The sequence below is a fragment of the Protopterus annectens genome, chromosome 8.part0, assembly GCF_019279795.1.
Source record: "Protopterus annectens isolate FY-2018-M chromosome 8.part0, PAN1.0, whole genome shotgun sequence".
Taxonomy (NCBI): Eukaryota; Metazoa; Chordata; order Ceratodontiformes; family Protopteridae; genus Protopterus; species Protopterus annectens.
In genome coordinates this window covers 1,157,773,936-1,157,798,751 of record NC_056741.1, presented here as the reverse complement: position 1 = coordinate 1,157,798,751, position 24,816 = coordinate 1,157,773,936, and the positions used below count along the sequence as shown (strand labels likewise).

At 40.5% G+C, this 24,816-nt stretch overlaps 1 protein-coding gene across 1 annotated transcript in view; it reads right to left on the bottom strand.

Annotated features, from left to right (window-relative positions):
* LOC122808418 (cilia- and flagella-associated protein 70-like) overlaps nucleotides 1-24,816 on the bottom strand; it is a 165,790-nt gene that overhangs the window by 12,706 nt on the left and 128,268 nt on the right. Inside the window, exon 4 of the mRNA XM_044079381.1 lies at nucleotides 15,489-15,666. Within this exon, the coding sequence (XP_043935316.1) occupies nucleotides 15,489-15,666 (178 nt within the window). The remainder of the gene's footprint in view (nucleotides 1-15,488; nucleotides 15,667-24,816) is intronic.

Below are 24,816 nucleotides of genomic sequence, written 5' to 3'. Positions count from 1 at the left end.
CACTAAAAGATCAGCAGGAGGGGATACCCAGGAAGTAGGGGGGCCTGCATGGAATGCCTCGAGGAACACTGATTTGTCCGAGGTAGGCTTTTGGGCAGACCATCCACTCTCTGGTGAAGAAGTTCTATGATGTCTCTGAATGAGAGGGTGATTGGGGGGAACCTTCCCCTTCCTCCAAATCCGGGTCTTTGGTGAGTGACTCCAGAGGTGAGTCTAAGTGCCTCCTCTTGCACGTGCATTTGTGAGGGATCTCCTCAGTGGGAATCTCTGGGGAGGACTCAACGTCCTGCTGCTCCCAAACGGGAGCTTCTTGCGGCAACACTGTGGCAGGGTGTGCCTGAGATGGCAGGATGTCTGGAACCGTACTCAAGACAGAGGGAGTCGGGGTGGAGTCCGAGGATGAGATGGTCAAGGGTCTCGAAATCAAGAGAACCCTCTCCACCACATCAAAAGCCGAAGGAGAACAGTCCTGAGAAAGGTCAGCAGGAGCCGTTCCCCTCTAACCCGACGGGGGAGCCGGAGCCAAAAATCCCATTGCCAAGATACAGAGAGGGATACTGTGCTCCAACATACTCATAGCCGACAACATCCCTTCAGATCCGACACCAAGGCTACGGCTCCAAGAGCCCATCAGATATGACGTGCTCAGGCCATGGCTGGGTCGAGGCACAAGGTACCGTCGGCACTGACCCCTCAACCTCAAGGGTCCTTGGATCCAAGGGCTCCAAAACTGAAGGTTAGACTGGAGAAGGAGTAATCAGGATGAAAAAAGACTGCATGCATCCCACTCCAGAGGGAGAGGGGGCAGGCAAGACTCCCATCTGAATCTGACAAACCTCTGCATCATCCAGTCCATCTCCACTTCACTAAGGCTCCGGGTGGAGTGGGAGGAGGAGGCTACCGACACCGGTCTGGAGTGATGGTGAGGGGACGTCTGCATGGGAGACCAGATCCGGGACTCCTCCGGCTCAGGGGAAAACCTGGGAGACTGGAGCCAGGGAGATCCTGGTCGCTAGTAGCTGACATAAATTTTGGCAGTGACCCAGCCGGAGCCAAGCAATCTGAAGACCGCTTTCTCGGCCTGTCCTTTTTTGACTTCTCCCCTTCCTTGGGCCTCTTGGTGGGAGTTTGTGTACCAGAGACTGGGAAAGTGGTATAAGCTGAGGCTAAAGTTGAACTAGAAGCTGGGGGCACAGTGGCTACAGTCGCCCTAGAGGGAAGTACGCCCTTCAAAATGAGCTTATCCCTCCTGTCCTTCAGTGCCCTGGGAATAAACCTGGCACAGATAGAACAGCAGGTTTGAAAATGGGCTGCCCCCAGACACACTATGCACAGAGTGTGGCCATTGGCTGTAGAGAGCTCTGTGCACCTTCTGAAATCTGTCTTTGGGGTATCAGACATATTCCCAAGACAGGCCCAGTATATATACATATATACATACACACACACACACACACACACACACACACACACACACACACACACACACACACACACACACACTTTATAGAAAAAGTCATAAAGTAGAGAATATATATATATTTTTTTACCGACTATCACACATGGGGGGGGGGTAGAAAGTAGAGATAGAAATATAGCTAGAAGAAGAGAAAAATCCCCAAAAATTCTCACTTACCTAAAAAATATCACTAAGAGCTCAGACCATGATGCGTACTTTACAGGTGGCAAACGAGATCTGGGGGGAGGAAGGAGACAGGGGTGTTATGGGTAAGGAGAGGAGCTTTGAGCTCAGATCAGATGCTGGATATGTGGCTGAGTCAGATCCGATACCCACAGGTTGAAGACCAAATGAAGCCAACTACTTCAGATCAACTCATTAACAGCTCCTTAATCCTCAAAGCCAACTGCCAGACTTATAGTTAAAAGTGAAAATTTTTATATATATATATATATATATATATATATATATATATATATATATATATATATATCCGCAGTGGTGGTGCTGCGGTAGCATTGTCGCCTCACAGTAAGACGCTGTCCGGTTCGATTCTCAGCTAGAGCATCTTCTGCATGGAGACATGTGTGAATGGGCATACCTTCGTTGAAGGTTGTGTGTTAGGGCTGGCAACTCAGCATGTAAAAATCAACTGCCAATCATTAGCGGACCGGAGTTCCGCTGTGGTGACCCCTAACCGGGAAAAGCCGAAAGACACAACATATATATATATATATATATATATATATATATATATATATATATATATATATATATCTATATATATATATATATATATATATATATATATATATATATATATATATAAAAACATATACACACACACACACACACACACACACATATATGTGTATGTGTGTGTGTATATATATATATATATATATATATATATATATATATATACACATTTTTCACTTTCTCTTGATGGATCTTCAGTGAATTTATGGCATCAGAACTGAATGCCAGTATTGCAGTTGCAGTCAGTTCAGAGGACAGGATTTTTTTTCTGGTCCCCAAGTTTAGGTTGAGGGGGGGGTACCAGATCAAAGGATAGCAATGGATGCAAGAATAGCTAGCTATTCCTATTTCTCCCACATTAAAACATACAGAATCAACAATAAATATGAACTATAAGAAGTGAAACAACTTAAATAGTTTAGACATTTTAGTTATTACTGAAACTGGGGCTATATTACGTTATCGAAAAACATGTTCATCTAACGTATTAATTGACCAATAAACAGCAAAAACACTAATCTCCGAATAAGCACTTAAGCAAATTTTTTCCCTGGGGAAAACAATGCTTAGCCGTTGTCGGGGATTTGTCCATTTCCCCACTGTAGTGCGATCTCGGAGTTAGTATATTTAGTTAGGGGGTGTGAGGGGACACAGACCCCCACATTGGGGGGTGTGGGGGTGAAGCCCCCACTTTTTAGGGTTTGAAAGTTTATTTTGTTTGTGTTTGACCAAGCAATTTTTTCCCCCTGGAAAAAAATTTGCTGAAGTGGCCGCTCAGTGATTATTGTTTTGGCTGTTTATTGGTCAACGAATACATGTTCGATGAACACGTTTTTTGATAACTGCTACGTCATTTTATTTTTATGTAAAGCTTGGTTTTGACTAATTTGACCATACTCTGCTCCTATCTGAACTTTCCCATGATGATTTCCGTATGGCTACCTTTTATTGGTTCCACGGCTACCTTTAAATTATCATTATGTCTATGAACTCTTTGGTTTCTCGTAATCCTCAAGGTTGTATCATTTCCTCCCTTTTCAAATGTAAACTTTCTTTTGATCTTCACTAAGAGCTATTTTTTACAATGATGATTTTATTTTACTACAGGAGGGTAATGGTTAAAGCTCAATTAAAAAGAGTTGCAAAATTAATCACATGACTGCTACTGGCTATATAACAATAGGCTAATGTTAAATGCTGGAAAGAAACAAAATCTATGCTCTTCTGAACTTCACAAAAATCTCAAAAATAATACCCCTATACACTGCAATTGTCTGACATTTGAGGAAACGGAACATCACCCACTATCTCTTACACGTACCTTGGTGTATTTCTTGACCTGATCTCATTACTCATCTACACTGAACTCACTATTTCCAAAGGTCTGTATACATTAAAACACTACTATAAATTTTAAGCCACACCACCCAAAGTCTATTTTTCTATTGCCATATCCATTCTTATGCCTATAACTGAGTATGCCCTTACCTTCACGTCTCTCAATAACTGATGCAACACTGATATCTTGCAAAATGCTCTGAGTAAAATCTGTAGGCTCATCAACCTCTCCAATCACTGTATTCTTCTCTCCTTTGCTTTCTCCCCATTACAGAATAGACTTTTTCTTTCTCTCCACAATTTACAGATTACTTAAATTTTTGTCCCCCTTTACCTATACATTTACTTTTCCTAGTGCTCAGGGCTTCCTTCATTTCACTCTCCTAGACTGTATTACATTACAGCCTCCTTTTTCCTTTCTTTAAGCAAAAGACCAGTCTCCAAACTCACACTTACAGTATGAATCTTCATTTCTCTAGACAGTTGCAATATCCCATCTGTTGCCCTTTAGAAAACTCCTTTGTTCCTATTTCATTCCCTTCATCAAATGCAAACATTTCAGCAATAACGCCTCTGAAATCTGTCCTTCCTTTTATTACCTCCCTCCACCTTTTCTGTCTCTTTAATTCATTATTGTCCTCCTTGTATCAAATACCTCTCTCCACTGCTTTAGCAGCCTTTTTCCTCCCTCTTTTCTTCTTTATTCATCCCTTATGCTAATTAACCCTTTAAATATGCTGTTTCAGGAAAGGAGGCTCCTAGGAAATAAAATGTATACCTCCACAGTTGGCTAGTGTCAGGCAAAGAACAAAAGTTAAATGTAATGAAAAAACAAGTTGACAAAAAGACTTGACCTTTGGAGTAACAGTCCAAGCAATAATTGCTGGTAAGGGTATGACCCAACCAGTAAATGACTGTGGTAAAAATGTCCTCAGTGAACACATTCTTGAGCCAGATACAGGAAGGAGATTCATGCCTGGCTGAGTGTCCACTGAAAGCAAATATTTCTTGATTAGATGTCTGGCAGCATGAGATAATACAATTAGCAATTTGGCTATATGTGGTGTGCTTAATCATAATTCTCTCCCTACATAAAGCAATGAAGACAAACATTTGGTCTGTCTTCATGAATTCACACACCATCTTCAAGTATAACCTCAGCTAGCAGTGCTCATCAAGGATATGGAGGGCTCTTTCCCATCTGGATTCTGCCCCTAGAAAGAAAATGAGGAGATAATTGGGCAGATTTAGGAACACTTCTGAGTTCACATGTGGGATGGAACATGGGCTAGTCCTCAATGATAACTATCTTTGTAAAAGACCGAATAGGTTTCTCCAAAAATCAAGGCCAGTAGCTCAGAAATCCTATTGGCAGAGGTATCGGCCATCAAGATATATGTTTTACAAAAGAATAAGAGCCACCCAACCAGATGGCTTGAAAGGAGAACAGGCAAGCTTGTCAGTGAAGAAGTTCAAGTGCCAAGGAGAAGACTATTTTTTTCAAAGTTGGGAAAAGATTAACACCTCATTCCCTAAACAAAATCCTAGACAAACTCACACTGTGACATATTTCTGGTTACTTGAAGTCAGGCTGCAGCAAGATAGCTGAATAATGAAATTAAATTTGAAAATGTGCCTGAAATACTTAAGGATCATATACAGGCTAAACAAAATGAAGTGCTGTTTGATACCTCTTAACTCCGCTAAAGAAACACTCCCATTCAGCAGAGTAAATGTGATGAGTGCGAGGATTGCTAGTAATATCAGGGAATCACATGCATCACACATGGATAGAAGAAATTCATCAAAACCTAGGTACATTACACAAAGAAAAAGCCTATCTCACTGACACAGCCAAAAGACATATAACCTCTACTTTCTTACTATCATTTCTCCTCTATGCTGCCCCAATCTTCACCAAACCTAAAATTACAACTGTTGATTAACATTTGAGTGATGTTATAATAAAACAGCAAAATTTGCAGTGAACTGTAGCAAAATAACACACCACTGACTAGCCCTCAAAATTAAATTTGTTAGAACTACCGCATCACCTTGGTCTTTCTCAGCTAACTACAATTTACAGACTTCTCTATAAGTCAGAAAATTACCCAGCCCTTAACAACTTAATAAAACTTTACTTCTTCAATAGACTGTTATGCTCGAGAGAAAAATCACTAATCTCTATAACCAAATCATCTAATACTGCAGGTGACTCTCTGTATTTAAATAGTGAAGCTAAACTATAGAGCCATATCCCACAAACACTTAACTCCTCTCATTTAAGACACAACTAAAACTTCACCTATCAAATCAATGGATATGCTCCTGTACATCATCTCAAGGACAAATGCCTCTGTTATCTCCAGTATGTCATATTGTCAAACCTTCCTATACCCCACAATCAGTCTTTACGTTTGCCTGAATAGTTTTAATAGCATCTTCCAACTATAGATATTATTTTGTGACACTGCTCATCCCCACCCCTGTACACTAATATAAACCTTATTATAGCCATACACATAATTGTCTCTGAATCTGCTCTACACCCCTCCACTTAACCACAATATCAACATTTTCTGTCCTACCCAGTTCTATCAGTTACCTGAATTTCTTTGACTTTTTAAGCAGTAATCACATGATCTATTATCTGTCTGACAAACCCACTAATACACCTCTTCAAATGCTCAATGTCCAACATGGACTAATGTATAAGTATCTCTTTGTATTGTAATAGCAGCACCTACTTTTATATGAATATAATCTAATCAGCAAATGTACGTGTAATTATTAATGTGTATCATTTAATGTCTGTTTATGTATATTTATTTATTTTATTTTATACATTTGTTGACCGGGAGCATCCGCCTGAGCTATTGCCCTTTTTCAGCAGAGGCCCGGGGAGAAAAGCTCCAAATATATACAATGCAATCATAATATGGAATGTATGTTGAAAAATGTTTATAGTATGTTGGAGCTTTTCTCTCTCAGCCTCTGCTGAAAAGGGATTTTTGACTAAACCCAGCCAGATAATCCCAGTGAACAAAAGCAAACTAAAAAAAATAAAAACAACATTTTGACACTTGTATCAGGAGCTATGCTTGAAGCAGGGGATCTAATGGAGATATCATATCCTGTGTTGAATGGGAGTTAACATATAGGATCAAGGCTATGAGCTGTTAACAAGTTGCTTTCTGTAGTTCAGGGTTTGATTCCTTCAACCTCCATTTGCATTCTGCATGTCGCTGAGCAAGTCACTTGACCAGACAATATGGAAATTGGGTGAGGCTCATTAATGGACTCATGAACCACATACCTAGTAAATACCTATGAGCCTACAAGTCATTATCCCCTTTGATGTCACTCATTTATCATTGTAGAATGCCATATTTTTGTCTGGTACTTAGCATAAAGGATTAAGGCTATGAGCTGCTAAAATGTTGCGTCCTGTAGTCCAGAGTTTGGCTCCTGCCATTTTCCTACTGTATGACTGTTAGCATGTAACTTAGATAGTGCTCCAGAACACTTGGGAAATTGGGCTAGGCTTCTCACTGGTCTCAGACAGCAAACCACTATAATAACTATCTGTGAACCTATAAATACGTTGCCCTTACTGAGGGTGATACCCTTAGTTTGTACTAGGCTTATTTCCTGTACTTCTATGGTCTGACATCCTATTTCTTGGCCAACATGGGGAAGTGAGGATGAGTGTTGATGTTTCTTTCCTAACTTTGCCTGAGGCACAGAATTAGAGTAAAATGTGAAATGGTGTACATGCATCTTTCCTACCAATGAAAGCAGAAAGTATCTAATGTCATACTCATAGCAGAAATGAGAGCGGACCATTTAAATTAACTGGATAAATAAAATCTCTTAATGTCCTAGTTCAAGAAGACTCTTCACAGACAGACCTCTCTCATCCTAGGAATTAGGACAGAAAAGGAACTGCAAATTAGGGAGTCTGCCAGCAGGTTTTCTTCCACTAAGAGAAAACCCAAATGTCTTGGTCTATGATCCACTGCCAGGCCAGCACAGCTACACTATGCAGGGGATAATTATATATCATCCTGCTTATTCATGTACCACTTCAAACCAAAGCCTGACTTGTCTTGCCAGAACAGGCAGATTTGGTTTCACTTTCATATCTTTGTCATAGAAGACAAGAGATGCTTAGTCCAGGCTGTTTTATATGAAAACCCCCCAAACCATCCTTCCTGGTGGCTCAGTTTTTCCTATACAAGGCAGAAGTCCTGATAGATTTCCACTGTACAAGTGAAGTGCTTAATATTAGACATAACAAGAGGTTGTGAGGTTGTTGATTGATTGTTAAAATTGTGTTTTTTTTTCGCAATAAAAAGAAAGAAAGGAGAGGTTTGGTTGCAGAAAAGGTACTTTCACAGTGGAATTTGTGGGGACCATACACTAGTCTACAGCCTTATGGCAAGGACTTCAGAGAATGTCACTGTGGGGATGAGCGACTGTCCCTGTAATGACTGTCACCCCATGGTTCAAAAATGTGTTGTCATCCAGAGGCAAGTGAATGAGATAGCGAAGAAAGTGCCAATGAATATGTCCCCCCACCCCACCTCATATTCTCTCATATGTTGCCAAGACTATGACTTTGTATATTTTCTCTGTGGGCAGATATGACTGATACTGAAAGGCATCCAACTCTACCTTAACAAGGAAAGCCTTTTGTTCATGGATGCAATGATATGCGCAAGTGCCAGCATAGCCAGATGGAGTTTTGCAAAGAATGATATGTCCTTTGAATATCAAACAGATTTATACAAGATACTTGTGTTACAAATGTATTAGAACTGTATGTTATTTGTATATCAAACTGATTTGTACATATGTTTGTGCTGAAAATGTATTGGTGAGGTTTGCTTGTGCTAAAATGCATCAACAGTGCATCCTGCTGGAATGCAAAGAAATGTGTATGTATTATTGTAACTGAATTAAATGTCTGTGTTTTAACAGAGGATACTGGCACAGCAAAGATTAACTAAGAAAAATAAGGGGAATGTAAATAAGTTGTTAAACCATTAAAATGGCACCCCACAGTGCTGAACAGGACTGGAGATGATAGGTCTGGGAAACAGCCTTTGCTCATTAGTTCAGTGAAAAGAGGGGAGGCCTCAGGCACTGCCAAATAATTTGGATAAGTATTGTGGCCGTCTATGCTAAAATAAATTCCTGTCTCAGCTTCAAATGGGAATACAGTGAAAAACTAGAGTCAGGTGACCAGATGAGGTCATTCTGCCAGCCGTCTTGGAAGTTTTATTTTAGATATTACAAAGAGAAATCTCAAAGGACTGAGTATTCCATTTGGGAAGCCTGATTAGAAAGACCCTCACCCACAGTATCTTGCTTTGCGGTAGTAAGTAATTTAGACAGGGAACAGTAATTATTTTAGATTAAGTCAGGAAAATAGTGAAGCTTCATTCAGAGAGTGCTTTTCTTTATTTGTACGAGTCTGTCCATCAATGTTAATTTCAATATTTTCTGTGATTTGAACTCTGTAAATATATATTCAATATTTTCCTGTTTTTTTATTATTTATTATTAAATATTTTTAAAACTTTTATTGTGGCTAGTGCTTGTAGAAAGTAGTTAACCTTTGAGAGTACTAATATTTATTTGGTGACACTGTGTGGGCCACTCCAAAAGGCCTAACCATCTTGGTGAACTACTACCAGTTATATTAGTATTAATATTATATAGTATAATTAGATACCCTTTGTAAGAGCCTTATAGTAACTGACTGGTGGCAGTGAATCTACCATATAGCCTGGGCAGAGTTGGTAGAGCGGATAATATGAGCCAGTCTTTCCCAGGTGTGTGTGTGTGTGTGTGTGTGTGTGTGTGTGTGTGTGTGTGTGTGTGTGTGTGTGTGTGTGTAAAATTAAATCTTAAAGAGTGTGGGTGTCAGCTACTTGCAGCAGGGACAAGAATCACTGGGTTTACAGAGAGGGTGCTGGAGGACTTGTCTTGGACACTTGGCTGAGTACCTGACCCTACAGTTTGCCAGTGGGGAGTCTTATTGGGGACCTGGAGGGAGACAGATATAGAGACATCCAGACCCTGGGCTGAGTGTGTTCCCTATGTGCTCTCAAAGGAAATTATACTTGATGCAGAGAGGTCTGCATCTGGAAATATTGAGTGTATCCATTTGTATTCCAAGGGCATGTCCTCTCCAGTGTCAGTGGTGAGGATTCAGGCTCCTTGATTACTGGCCCAGTGTGGGGGTGACACATATTGGTGGCCATCACATATTGTTAGCAGTGGTGGGCATCACACTGGAATAAAAGGAGACTTCCCAAGATTATGGTGATCCAGAAATGCATCCAAAGGAGGATCTAGTCAAAGGCCGTTACCAGTAAATGTCTTGATAAAGTCACCAGAAGCCACTCATCTAGATAGGGAAGATGTTTTTTTTTTCACTTCCAGGGTTTCTGTCACAGTAGCAGGTTCTTAATAAACACAGTGAGCACAGAGGCAAAATGGTAACACTTTATAAAGAAAAAAAAGCCTATTCAGGTACAATGAATTTAAGGAATTTCTACGACAGCCCCTATACACTGATGTACCAAAAGGCATCCATCATGTCTAGTGACACCACCCAGGTAAGCAGCAGTAACAAAAGTATGGTTCTCTGGAAAGTCACTAAATAAAGTGTAATCTGACATACAACATGTACCAAGTGAAGTTGCTGTAGTCCAGAATGGGTTGGAATACCACAGTAGGAACAGAACTCTTTTTAGTTATTTATTCCTTGAAATTTTTGTCCCCATTGTCTACTGGCATCAGTCTCTCTCTAAATCTATCAGCTTACTCATTCCCTTTACCAGACAAAAGCCAACTGAGAATGAGTTTGTCATTAAGGCAGCCAATGGGGCAGTTGTAAATTTTTCCATTTTTTTTTCTTCATCCATAACCATGCTTGTACTCAAAGAGGCACCACGGAGGTGCAAAGCAATCGGTTGTCCATAGAAGGTGTCCCCTCACTTATTCAAGGGGTATTACTTCCAAGAAGTCTTGCTTCTCCCCCATGACATGAGCTGTAGTCTCTCCAATCTCTCCACTAAGGAGACCACACTACCCTGTGTGCCTCTGAGTAGAAGCAAACTTTGTCCTCCCTCTTGGGGGAGGTGAATGGGACATGCTCCTTCACGTGTCCCTCCCTGCCCAGTTCTTCATGTGGTGAGGTCCCTAATCAAACTACAGTTACCTAGGTCACAGTCAGGGCTCCATCACTCTGTGCCATGAAGCCAGGCAACGAAAAGTACCCTTTGCTTTTGTACAAAGAAAAATAGATGCTATGGACTCTTTTGTGGAGTAGAGTATAGGTCTGTTCCCAGAGCACTGCAGAGCCTGATGGATTCCCTAGAAGACTACTTTCTGGGGAATATATAATGTTCTAAAATGTGGCTGATTGTGACAAAGTCCAGAAGCCACTAGTCTATGGTTATGGCTCCAAGCTGGGGCATGCTCTGAAACGTATTCTGTCACAAGCAGTCTTATGAGGTAGTACAGACTGCTATGGAAGCAATTGTGGAGACTGCTTCCTTTGGGCCTTCATTGGCAAGAGTTACAGCAGCAAAACTGCAGATTCTTGGAAGTCTTATGAATAGGACTTCTACTCCTTGTGGAAATGGACAGGTTAAGAAAAGCTTATAGGTCTGTAATCACCTTGGGAAGTAGGTGGACAGTTCTTGCGCAGAGGGATAACTGTTACATTCCTTTATTTGCTAGGCATTTTGGCAGAGTGGAGGCTACAGCTGAGCACGGCACCAAAGTTTTTTAGATCTCTGGTATTCATCTATATAAGCAACTTAAGTACTGAAAAATGAGTTAAATGTTGTTCATACAAACTTGCTTAGAGAACATGTGTCAAAATGAAAAGTTTTAATTTCATTAGGAGACTGCATTTAAGACATTTTACTGCTTTTCCTGCACTGAATGCAGAAAATGACAATGCTGAACTTTAACAGGAGAGGTGAAAGCTGTTCTAATAATAGTTTTTATTCCTATGCTTTGGAAACAGTTCTACTACTTTCAAGTTTGAACCCTTCCCAATGGCTACCATTAAATCTTCAAAACCTGACACCCACCATCTTAGCCACTGATAATCTACCAGTCAAATACTTTAAAATGGCAGCAGATATCCTTACTTACCTTATTTCCATCTTGATAAGCTGGTCAATGACAGGGAACTGTGTCCTCTTACACTGGGAAAAAAAAACATTTAATATTCCCCTACACAAAGGGGGCAATTCTACTGAATTCTCCAACTTTGGATCTATAGTTATCCTGTATCCTCTATATAAGGTTCTTAAAAATTTATCCATTCTCAGATTCTCAACTTCCTTAAAGACAGTAATCTTTCTTTAACTCGGCATGGTTTCCATTCCCACCATAGCACAAATACTGCTCTCCTCAGTTTCATTAACATCATAAATTTGCACAGAAATGCAGGTAACCTTCTCTCTTCTCTTTTCTTAGACCCATCTAAAGCATTTGATGCAGTTTCTCATAAAAAACTTACTAACCAAACTCTCTTCTTTAGGATTTAATTACTCATTCCTATTATGGTTTCAGAGTTACCTATCAAATAGGCAACAAGCTATAAAATGGAAAACCAAATGCTCATCATTTCTCCTTGCCTCTGCTGATACTGCTCAAGGATCAATCCTGAAACCATTATGGTTTAGCATCTTTATAAATGATCTCCACTCTGGAACCAAGCATGCCAGCATAGAGCAGTATGCTTATGCCTCTACCATTATCTGTTCATCTCATAACATACTGTAGCTTCAGCAGGTCACTCAAGATTCCTTCTCATCTATTTTGTCATGGTTACAATCCTCCAACCTAATCCTAACTGCAAAGAAAACCATGTTGATGCTATTCTTATCAAAACAGTACCAAAACCAAAAACATGCCTTTAGCATTAAATTAAAAAAAATTAAAACAATACTACAATAGAAATAATATCACAGACTTAATTGCTGGGTGTTACTACAGATGAAAACCTAAAATATGAGCATCATATTCTTCAAACCATTAAAAATACACACAAAAACTTGGTGCACTTTGTCAAGCTAGCCCATATCATAGGATCATAGGAAGTTACTAGGCTATTGGCCCTGAGGCCCTTACAAGCCAAGCCAAGAATTTAGCCCATGTTCTAACAAGTCAGCACCCAATGCCACTGTCCCAGAAAGGACACAGGTGGAATCCCAGGGGTGTACTTTCTGTTCCACATCCAGTTATCCAGGTTGCACTTAAAAAGGTTTAATGAGGTACTCTGCTTTACGTGGAGAGGGAGTCTATTCCACAAAAGGGGGAGTCTCTGGGACACAAATCTGTCCCACCAAGTCCTATTGATGTCACACACCAGGGTGAGGTTGTGCGTGCAAGTTACTCGAGTGGAGCTTGACTTGCGGATATGCAGCAGTCCCATCAGGGTGGGGTCTGAGATTGTTTTGTATGCCAGACAGAGGTCACCTCTGAGGTGTCTGCATGAGACTAAGTAGAGGGACAGGGCTTTTAGCTTATCTCACAATCTGCTAGAAAAAACATAGTTTCTCCCTATTTTCTCCAGTGACTTCTTTAAGCAGCTTCCATTCTTTCTAACCTGCACTCTACATATATGAAAAAATAGATGCATTCTAGGAAGAAGTAATTAGGGATTTGGGTAGCCAAGTAGATAGCAATCTCTCCTTTGACAATCACGTTGCCAACGTGGCTAGAAAGACCTTCTATATAGCCCACCTTATCACGAAAGGGTTCACATCTAGATCAAGAGAGGTCATTGTGCCCCTCTACTCATCACTCATCAGGCCCATAATTGAATACAATGCCCCATTTGGGATGTACCTTACCCGACACCTGCAGCAACTGGAAAGACCCCAAAAGTACCTCACCAAGAGGATCAAGGGACTCAAACAGATGCCCTATGCAGTTAGGCTAAAGAAATTCCAGCTCTACTCAGTTGCTTACCGCCTACTCAGAGGCGATCTGTGCCTGACGTATAAAGCCATGTCCAACCCAGAATTAATGGACATGCACCACCTCAGGAAATCCAAATCCCTTAGAGCTACATGCTCCAGGGACTTAAACCTCAGCACAGAAATAAATAGGACATGCTGGAGGGACAGATTCATATCCCAGAGGCTCCCCTCACTCTGGAACAAAATCCCAATCCATGTTAGGCAGTGTCCCTCAATGACCCTCTTCAAGAGAAATCTTGACGAGTGGATGGGAGATTGTAGGTTTACCCCTGGGATCTCTTCTGTGTCCCTACTAGACAGAGGCACAGTAAACTAACCTCAAAAGGGGTATCTTCTGTGACCTACTATACAGAGGCACAGTCAACTAATCTAAAAGGGTGGCGAAAGCCAAACACACTCTGGCTAGGCTTATAAATACCCTAGGGCAGATAGCCTAGTATCAACCTATGAACCTATGAACCTATAGCTAGATAGCTAAATTCACAAATAACCTTCCATCCAGAACATACCACTGTCTTTCCTTGAACAATTACACTGGATTGTGCTTTCACAATATCTCTTCTACACTCATCTTGTTACTGCACACAATCTAATTGCCACTAAACTGTGGATCAACACACCAACTGAACTACAACTAGAAAAACTGAAATCATTTAAAGTCAGATTCAGAGAACACCTGTCCAGTTCTTGCTTATGCTCCTGCTCTGCACCTGGATAATCGTACCACCTCATCACTCTAACTGTACATTCTTATAACACTTCTCTTTTTTACTTTTATATAGCTGACAAGTACATTTCTGCCTCCACTTTTGTATATATCATATGTATGGAACATGTTTCTTTTCTTTTGTTTATGCCTCTGTATGTTTTTGGAAAATGTTTGTATTTCACAAACCCACTCTGGTAGTTTAAATATTGTAATCACGTGCTATGTTTCTATTGCTTTATGTTTTAATATGTAAGCATGGATGTTTTATCCTCAGGCCTCCTCTGACAATGGATTTTCCCCAGTCAACTATCCTGGTCAACAAATGGAAATAAATAAATTAATAAATACACAAAAATTTCTCACATGATGGTGAATACACACTCTGGATGGTTATTTGGACTACAGATCTTGTTTAATTTCTCTTTTCTTAATACAAGGACCAATAATTTTTCTGAAATACTGACACCTATAGACAAAGTCAGTCACAGTTGGCAAGGATCCTAGCATTTTACTGTAATATTCAGATAAAGAAAGACAGCACCATTCCTAGGATACATATATAAAAATGGACAATCCTCTAGGTATGTTTAGCATTTTAGGCTTTTCTAGATATATAAAAGGTGTAGGTAAAGTAGTTAATAACTATGTAATGATGTATTTAACCAAACTATCTTCATATATATTAAAAGCACAATTGATTTACTGAAAAAAACATAAAGATCCTGTTTGGTCAAAAGAATATTTTTAGATTACAATATATGTTAATGATTTGCTCACTAGTAATAAACACTTTTGGTACTGTTGCTCTCAATACATTTTGGGTGATTACCTCAAAGCTAATTACATTTAAGCAACAACAACCTTGTCTTTTATAAAGAAATTCATCAACAGAAATGTGGAAAGAGAAAACAGAAAACACTGCAAAAGACCAAAGTAATTTAGCTTTATAAGCTACATGTAAGCAGTTTAAAATAACTGAGTAAAATCAAGATGCGCAATTGTCTCAATGCATATCTGAGGTGAATTAATGATCAGTATATCTTTTCTGGTATAATGTATTAAGAGCTATACATATCAGAAGTTTATTTAAGAATGTGTGTATTTTTTCACAAGACAGATTATTGAGAGCTATCCTCGTGCTTCAGAACTGAAAAATGGAATAGTCCAAACCACTGGAGCTGTTCAATTCTAAAACAAATTATACTTAGTGCACATGTATACAAATAATAATAATAATAATAATAACAATAATACAAAAATCAATCTGAGAAAAGACTGGTCACCTTGCAGTAAAGGTAGCAGATCCAATAAACCTTGACCCAGCACTGCAGTCTTCTCTTCCTTCTGCTTCTTTTCTTTAGGTAAAATTTCAACCAGTGTTACTGCAAATTAATTTAGAAACTGCATGAGAGGACTTGAATATCCACTATCTACAAACTGAAAAATCCAAAGACACTTTATGATGGTAAGACTATGTTATAATTTGCTGTGAAAGCTGGTTATGAAAATATACCCTTGACCTTCCTCAACATCAACAATTACATTTGTACTTCTTCAGCCATTCAGGTTTCCATAACCTTGTGTAATTTAAATGTCCTATATGCAAACTTTTTTGTGACTCAGGAAATGTTTAATTTTCTCTCTTCTAGACTGTACAGATAGCATTTAACTACCACATATCTCCTTAATCTCTGACATCAGTTTTTTTCCCTTTGACTATTCCTCTGAATACTGCGATTCAGATTCAGAAAGATAAATTAAATGCCTCCAACAATTTCCAGCCTTGTGTCAGTGCAAATATATGCTTTCTCCTTTGAAGGGTGTGCTGCATTTCATATCCAATTCATGTACATAGAATATATCTGGAACAATTACCTCATTTGGCGCAGCTGATATCTGCTTTCAGATAAAATTCCTACTGTTTATATACTATTCTTACATCTGAGTTTTCCTGCTACAGCCCCACTTCACATAAACAGAAGTTTCTTTTTCCTCCCTGCAACTGACCATCAGCAGATACCAAGTACTCTCCTCATTACTAGGTCTACTGGACTCACCTTAACCTCCCGTGGCTCAATTTGGCCCATGTCTGGGACCAGTGAGGAAATCCAGGACACCAACATAGCATCATACTGCTGCTGCTGGGGAGTGTGCCCTAACTCCCACCACCATATCACAGCCTGGCTTTCATCACAATCACTACAGTTAGGAGGTGTATGTGTGAGTCTATGCATGCACAGTCTTTCATCTAAGTAGCTCACCTTTTATTCAGCAAGGAGCTCATCAAGTTTGTATGCTGCTTATTGAAGTAAGCCTAGGCTGCATCAATCCCCACAGGGTGGACGAGCTGATATTAGCCACTCTCTCCTAATATCCCCCTGCAGCCCCTCCAATGCAGTGCCACTAATCAAAGATGGGTCATCTATGGTACAATAAGGGCTTTATCCCTCTATGATACTGGGCTGCTCACATAGGTTCACAGGTACTTACTAGGCTATTGATTTGTGAGGATCTTTAGAAGCCTTAACCATACATTCCCATGAAGTATTTAGCCCTTATTTCTTTAAGTACAAATAACCCAGAGGTGAGTGTTGCCCCTGTCTGTGAGGGGCACATGTGCTAAACTAGAGATGAATTTGTGGTTACCCATCCATTCATCCAGATTATGTTTGATTAGTGAATGAGAAGTACTTTGCTTTATGGGAACAGGAAGACTATTCCAAAGAAGTGGTATTCCCTGTGATGCATATCTATACTGCCAACATGTTTTATTCATATTGCAAAAGAGATTTAGATCTCTTGAATGGGTGTTTATGCCCGCTTTGGACTTGCGAATATGCAGTAGGTCTGATAGGATACAGTCTGTCAAGACTCTGTATGCAAGGCAGAGATTGCCCTTCAGTAGCATGTATGGCACAAAGAAGAGTGGCATGATTTTGGGATTAACTGCATAGTTTGTATGACTTAGGCCTTTGCTTCTCCTAGTAAGAAAGCACTGTGAGCATTTGAGTTGTGTCAAATGCTTTGACAGCTACATACTGAAGAGGGCATTATACCCAGTGGTTGGACAGATGTGGACAGATGAGTGCAGAATACAGTGGAATGGAATTTGTTAAATTTATCAAGAGTTTTTTTTTTTTTTTTGCATATGAGAGTTACATTTATTTTATTTGCATTTTTTTGTCTAGTTTGATCAGTAGATTAACCTTGGTATAATCTCTGAGTACCAAGGTGTTGGAGGATAATTCTCGTTTCAGTCTTGAATGTGACTGATTTGTGGTCTGATTTAACCAGAAAGGGAGTTGCAACTGGCAGGGAGCAGAACTGCCCCATATTGGTGAGGACCAAGTCCATGATTTTATTGCCCCTGTTAGGGTGCAGACTTACTAATCCAAAGAGTTTGTATTGATGAAATCCAGAAATCTCTAAGCATACATGTCACAGGATGTATATGATTCCTAATAATTTTAACTTGAGGATGAGAAAAGAGACATGTTATGAGAAGTGAGCATATGACCAGAGATATGTTATATATAGTTACAACTTATTTCTTTACTTTAACTCTCAGTGGTTTCATCATCTTAACATTGTCTGCAGCATGTATTCACCCATTTCCTTTTGTACATAACTGTACACTGCCTGTCATTCTCATTTTACTCCTTTTACTCCATATGGCTTGTATTCTCTTTTTACTAAATTATTATTCTCTGTGTAGCTTTACACTCAGGCTGTGCCTGAAAACAGTTTATGTAGATCAGTGCATTACGCCCAAACTGTCCCATGTGGATAGCTTGAGAAGTATATATGTGCTACAGTAGTTGTAGGGCACTTTAACAGATAAAGAAAGGACAGACCTGTAGAGTAGATAGCAGTACTGTCGTCGACTATATAGCCTATAATGGCATTAATGGACTGTATTTCTCTCTCTCCCCACCCCTTATCTTCATGTATTTATTATTGTTATTCATTGGTTATGGTTTACTATTAACATATATTGTTCCATAAACTTGATTTTGGAGCATGTGTTTTATTGTTATGTATTAAAATGGTTGCATATTGATCCGCGGTGGTGCAGCGGTAGCATTGTTGCCTCACAGCAAGAGGTTCTCCCGTTCAGTTCTCAGCTGGAGCACCTTCTGTGCGGAGTCTGCATGTCCTCCCCACGGTCGAGTGGTGTTCGAAAGATATGCGTGAATGGGCATGCCTTCATTGAAGGTTGGGCGTTGGGCTGGCACCTCGGCACCATAAAAATCGACTGCCAATCATTAGCGGACCGGAGTTCCGCTGTGACGACCCCTAACCGGGAAAAGCTGAAAGAAAAACAAACAAACATTAAAATGGTTGCATATTAACATAGGTTCATAGGTTCATAGGTTCATAGGTTCATATATCTTGTTGAATTACCTATTCTGTTGGCCTTATGCTGCAACTGGTACTGACATGCTTTTAATAGGGTCTATATTATATCATCAAATGCTTAAAAAAGTGAACGCTGATTTATCGACCTAATTTAAGCGAAAGCTTACAATCTCGAACTGTCAGATCAGCGATTTTTTTCCCTGGGAAAAAAATCGCTGATCCAAAACACATACACACAACACAAGCACACCAAACAAACAGAAATCCACACACATACACCTAAAATCTGATACCTAACCCTACACTAAACTATGCACACACCACTAACTACCCACTTACCTTAACCCAAACCCTAAACCTAAGGTCCGTCACTATCGCACACTCAACTCACCCGCTCCCTAACCCTAACTCACTTAAATCCACCCTAACCCTCATGTCCACTCAATCGCACACACACCTAACCCGAACCCTAACCCAAACTCACCTAAATCACCCTAACACTCACATCCACACAATCGCACACTTACCTGAATCTGACCGGTAACTTTCCACCATAACACTGAAAATACCGAAGCAACAGAAACGGACAACCGAATTCTTTCCCTAGGAAAAAATTCAAGTTTCTGCTGCTTCGATATTTTGCAGTTTCGCGAAAATAAGTTCGATCAATCAGCGTTCGCTTTTTTAAGCGTTTGAGGATATAATATAGACCCCTTTTAATATACTGACTGTTCTGTTATTTATTGTTGTGTTTCACATAATATGCCTTGAAATGCAATGGGGTGATTTCCAGTGTTCTGGCATGATGTTATTATGAACAATGGTTTTGTTCATAACTAACCTATATGTATTGCTTTACCTCCATAACCACACCCTGTCAGGGTAGGCTGGTTCTTGCTGATCCACAAACCTACCTCAGCCAGCTGTGGCACCGGGTCTTAACACGTCTGGGATGCAGGCCAGTGGTGCCCCCTCTGCTGGCCCTGCACCAACTTCAGGTGGTACCATCTCAGGAAACGGGAATCAACTACCAGCCATCGTGTGCAGGATTGATCATAAGAGCTATGAACATTGCCTGTGCTGGATTGAGGGCAGACTGGACAACCTGGTGAGGCTGACTGGCCCTGGTGCCCAGCCTCCAGCACAGCCACCTTTGGGGCAGTGAAGGAGCAGTGTCAACTGCCCATGGGTGGAGATATCAGTCATGCTACTGCCATCTGGAGGCACATGCTTCTCAGATTCCATAACACTCTCCCCATCCAAGGTGTTTACCCCCCTTATGCGTTGCACACCGCCCCTGTCTGCTGTCTTGTTTGTGTTATCTGTTGTAATTGCATCCTTTCCCACCTAACTTACCTCCCCACAAGTGCCTTTATCCCTTCTCCAACATTCCACTCTCTCCTTATACAGAAGAAAAAAAAATGGGCACCTATCTCACAAAAAAAGTCACCCCATACATAGCCCTCCATTTCGGACTCGTGTCCACTGGACACAAATAATTTGGTCCAACTAGCTTGTCAACACATTTATATTGTCCACATCCCTCTCTCTGGAGTTTGAGAGTCCAAATTCATCCACAAAATTTGTTACAATGCACAGCTGTTGCTGAACAAGAAATGGAAAACTGTAGTTCTTTCCTGCACGCTTCTTGCACATCCCTACCTGCCTTTCACTGTGTTTTTCTCCCTGCTTGCCCCTATTTCACCAATGTCCTATCACCCCCTTTTTCTTTTCTTTATAATTTTTTAGTGCAGGTTTGCTCAGAGCTAAGCGGAGTGCCACACCACACACATCCATTGAAATGAGCTTTAATGTGCCTTAATGATCTTATGTGTTTCTCACAGTGTTAGGAATATGTACAAAAAAAATCACCCCTGCCATGTTTCAAACCTGGGCCCCTGTCAACTACACCCTCCTGCATTAACCCACTAGGCCACACAGATCTTAGTTAAAACATGTGTTTCCAGCAATACACATGGATTGCCAATGACACACTGAAATCAAAACTAATGTAAAAAATGGGAGTGTACCAAGGACTTTGATGCAAAAATACACCAGTAGACAGCCAAATAAATTTTAATGGCAGTACGTGAGGCCTGGGATAGCAGGTAAAGTCATGAAACACACCTGCTAAGGCAACAATGGCACAGTACATATGTTCACCTGGGACCCTGCTGCAGAACAACTGCTTTTGAAAGTTATGCACATACTGATGGATGCAGACATGTGTCACAGTCTGTATGTCTACACATATATCTGGCAAATACACTTTCTTCAGCACTGACTCAGCAGCTCAGTCTGTTAAATGCCTTGCACACAGAGCATTTTGCCATACACAGCCCTGGGTTTGAATCCAGTGTGTTGCACTTCAATTACATTGTTGTGAAGACAGCAAGTAATGACTGAGTCATGCAATTTTACTCCCCATAGGTTACTGCTACTGAATTATCTGCTACCCAGTTTTGCAAGTCAAAGGCCTGCAGGTAAGGACACACTGCACATATTCGTATAGCCTAACTATATGTCACCTACTCTGCTATTGACACTGATGCACAACTCATTCGGGACATCATTGGACAGCACAGTGGTAGTGTTGTCGCCCCACAGCAAGAGGTTCTCCGGTTTGATTCTCGGTTAGAGTGCCTTCTGTGTGGAGTCTGCATGTCCTCCCTGCGTTCATGTGGGTTTTCTCTGGGTACTTCAATTTCCTCCCACGTTACAAGGGCCTCCACTGAAAATTGGCTTCGTTCAAGTCGGACTTTCCCATTTAAACAAATGTTAAATAAATAAATAACAGATGTACCTGAAGCACATGCCTTGATTGGACTGTAAAGGGTACCCGTACTCTGGCTGTGCTGAAATGACAGGGCTGACATTGCTGCCACAGTTACATGTACAGCTTGCTGGCCTCAAAAGTGGTCACACTCCCCCCTATGTGTCCTAGGCTGCAGCTGCAGGCCAGAGAATACTCAGCATACCTCTCAACCTGGAAACATCAAAAATCTGGACAAGGCCCATGAAAAATAGGTACAAATCTGTATGCTGATTAACATCTAATTTGCATACTTAATTATGTAGCCCCATCCACTAATGGAATTGTGGGATACCAACTTTCAAACGCAAACTGAAGAACAGACAGCCAAAAATATGGCACCGCGCCAGAGTCTCCTGCAGCCATTCCAGTGTCCCATTACCTGGCGATTTCTCCCCATTTACCATAAAGACTAATGTGTGCATACTGCTTTACTTCTACAATGATGATTTGAATTTTATTTTACATTCTGCAGCACAACAATGCACAAAACACTAACAGACATCTGCTAAACAAAGCAATACTGTCTCACAATGAAAATAGACTTGGCAATAAAACTTCTCTTCCCTTGAAACTCACATTCATTGAAAAAGCATTGAAACCCACACACCACATCTAAAGAAAATGGATCTGGCCAGTGGTGGATAAAGATTTTCTTTGGGCTGTTTTCAGATCATTGGCTCCTTGCACACAAAACAAGAAACATACATGTGTTCTTTTCTTTGCTACACCTTCCTGACTTTATTAAGTTATATTCCTTGTATAATACAGCGCACTTGTTAGAGCGCATTTTAAATTTATTGTTTGAACATTTTTCCAGTAGTCTGTACTGTAGGCAATGAAACAAAATGCATGAACCAATAATGACAAAATTACCCAATTCAGAACATTTCCATCATAAAAGTCTACTTCCGCACCCACACTATAAATAGAATGACAGTAGTGTAAGCCATAGGCATCTTGCACAGCTTCTTGCACTTATTTTCAACTTCAGTTTTTTTGGGGGGGGCAAAAGGTCAAAAACCAGGTACACATTTTAAACAATGCTTCTATAAATTTTAAAAGTTGCTAGAATAAAATGTGTTATTACCATGCATGTCACTGGCAAGTCTTGAAACCAGGACCCTATGCACTACAGTCAGAGCAACATACCACTATGCCAAATCATCAGTTTCCTGAAAAAAAGGAAGACTGAAACTTAATGGCTATCATTTAGTGAATTCAGTTCTCACTTCTCACCATAGCTCTCAACCTCTTAGCACAAAAAAAAACTGAACAATGCCAATAATGGGGAAATACAAAGTCAGTTCTCACTTCTCACCATAGTTCTCAACTCTTAGAACAAAAAACCTGGACAAAGCTCACAAGTGGTGGTGGCTACGGACTTACCAGGGACACATTTTAAATATTGCTTGTATAATTTTGGAAAGTTGCTAGAATAAAATGTTGTGTTACCACCATGCATCTCACTGACAAGTCTTGAACCCAGGACCATATGCACTATAGTCAGAGCAACATACCACTATGCCAAATCAGCACTCCCCTAAAAAATGGCTATCATGCAGTGAATTCAGTTCTCACGTCTCACCATAGCTCTCAACCTCTTAGCACGAAAAACCTGGACAAAGCCAATAATGGGAGAATACAAATTCAGTTCTCACTTACCATAGCTCTCAATTCTTAGTACAAAAAAAATGGACAAAACAAACCCAGTAATGGGGGAATACAAATTATGTTCACTTCTCACCATAGACTTAGCTCTCAATTCTTAGCACAAAAATATAGACAAAGCTCAGAAATGGTGGTGGCTAGGGAGTTTAGGCTCTTTTTACCCTGTACCAAAGGTACAGGGTTTGAGCCTGAATACCTGTAGCCACCAGGTGTATTACATGGGGGCATTTACACACACACACACACACACACACACACACACACACACACACACACACTTACCTGAGTCCCCAACAATGGTAACCACTTCACTTGATTCAACGAGTGCTGCTAACATTTCCAGACCAGCAATAAATCTAAATGTTGCTAATAAATAAATGTAAAATGAGTGATTTTCCCAATGATAAATACTTGATTCTGTTGAATCGAGTGCTGCTAGCAGATAAATAAATGCAAAACGAGTGATTTGTGTTGAATGAAACGAGTGCTGCTAGCAGTTCCCATCCTGGCCCTACATACATCCACAATGACCAGCCTGCTCTTGGTAAATAAATCCACAACCAAACAGTTCTGCTCTTTCCCACTTGCATTTGAGCCGGAAATGATGATGTGAGCTGAAGGAGCTCAATTCCAACTGGCTGACAGCCCTGACGGAGCTGATGCCATCACGCACGTGATGACATCAGCTCAGACAGCTAGATATTTGAAATAATTAAGAAAACCAAAAGATAAAAGTCAGAAATGAAGGGGTGCCACTTGGGAGTCGTGGCACTTCTTCATTTGGACCCCAAAATTCGGTAAAAAACGAGTAATTTGGTATGGTTGAGAGGTATGATACTCAGCTGTATGGTAAGGTAGCTGCTACAGATGGACCAAACCTCCCAACCCCCTGTAACAAGGGATCCGGACACAACCATACATAAAAGGGGGGGCAAAGGCTCAGAGATAGGGACATGTTTCACAGTTTGCCCCTACAGAGATAATAAGTTGATACAATAGCAGCTAATGCATTAGCTTGCATATTCTAATGGGTATGAAGTGTGACACTCACATGTCTCGCTACCCTTACTGACCTCAGCCCACAGTGTTTGCCAGTGAACTGCTAGATGACCACACTGTCATGGGAGACTGACCAAACTTATGAGGCAAAACTGTGGACATACGTCACACATCTGTGCAGTGGACAGTATTTCTACTTACCCTCTGCAATGCTGTAGTCGCCACACCTCAGTAATGTCCATCTCAAAAATTAAGAAAGGAGGCAAGGCCTACATGAAGGCCTTATATATTGCACTGTGGTGTCATGTCATTGGCTAATGATAGTGCAATTCAGCTGTTTTGGATGCAATTAGTAATTGTGAGCCACAGATTGATACAGAGACAATTACCTGCTAATGAGCATTACCTACAAAAAGCAAGCAACTGCTTATGGGGAACAGGTCTGTATGTGGTTTTACTCACACATACAGCGTATGTGCAAAGCATTTACAGAGGAATGCTTCAAAAAAAGGAATACATCACTTTACCAGGTATTTACTAGATTTCCCCATAAAACAGGATGCAGATGGGAGGATGGAGGTATGGGGAATAGGGATTAAAACAGTAAGCTTGTATTAGAACTATGATATTCACATCAGTGATACTCTGCTGTCCAACACCTACAGGCATGCCTCCCAACTGTCCCTGCTTT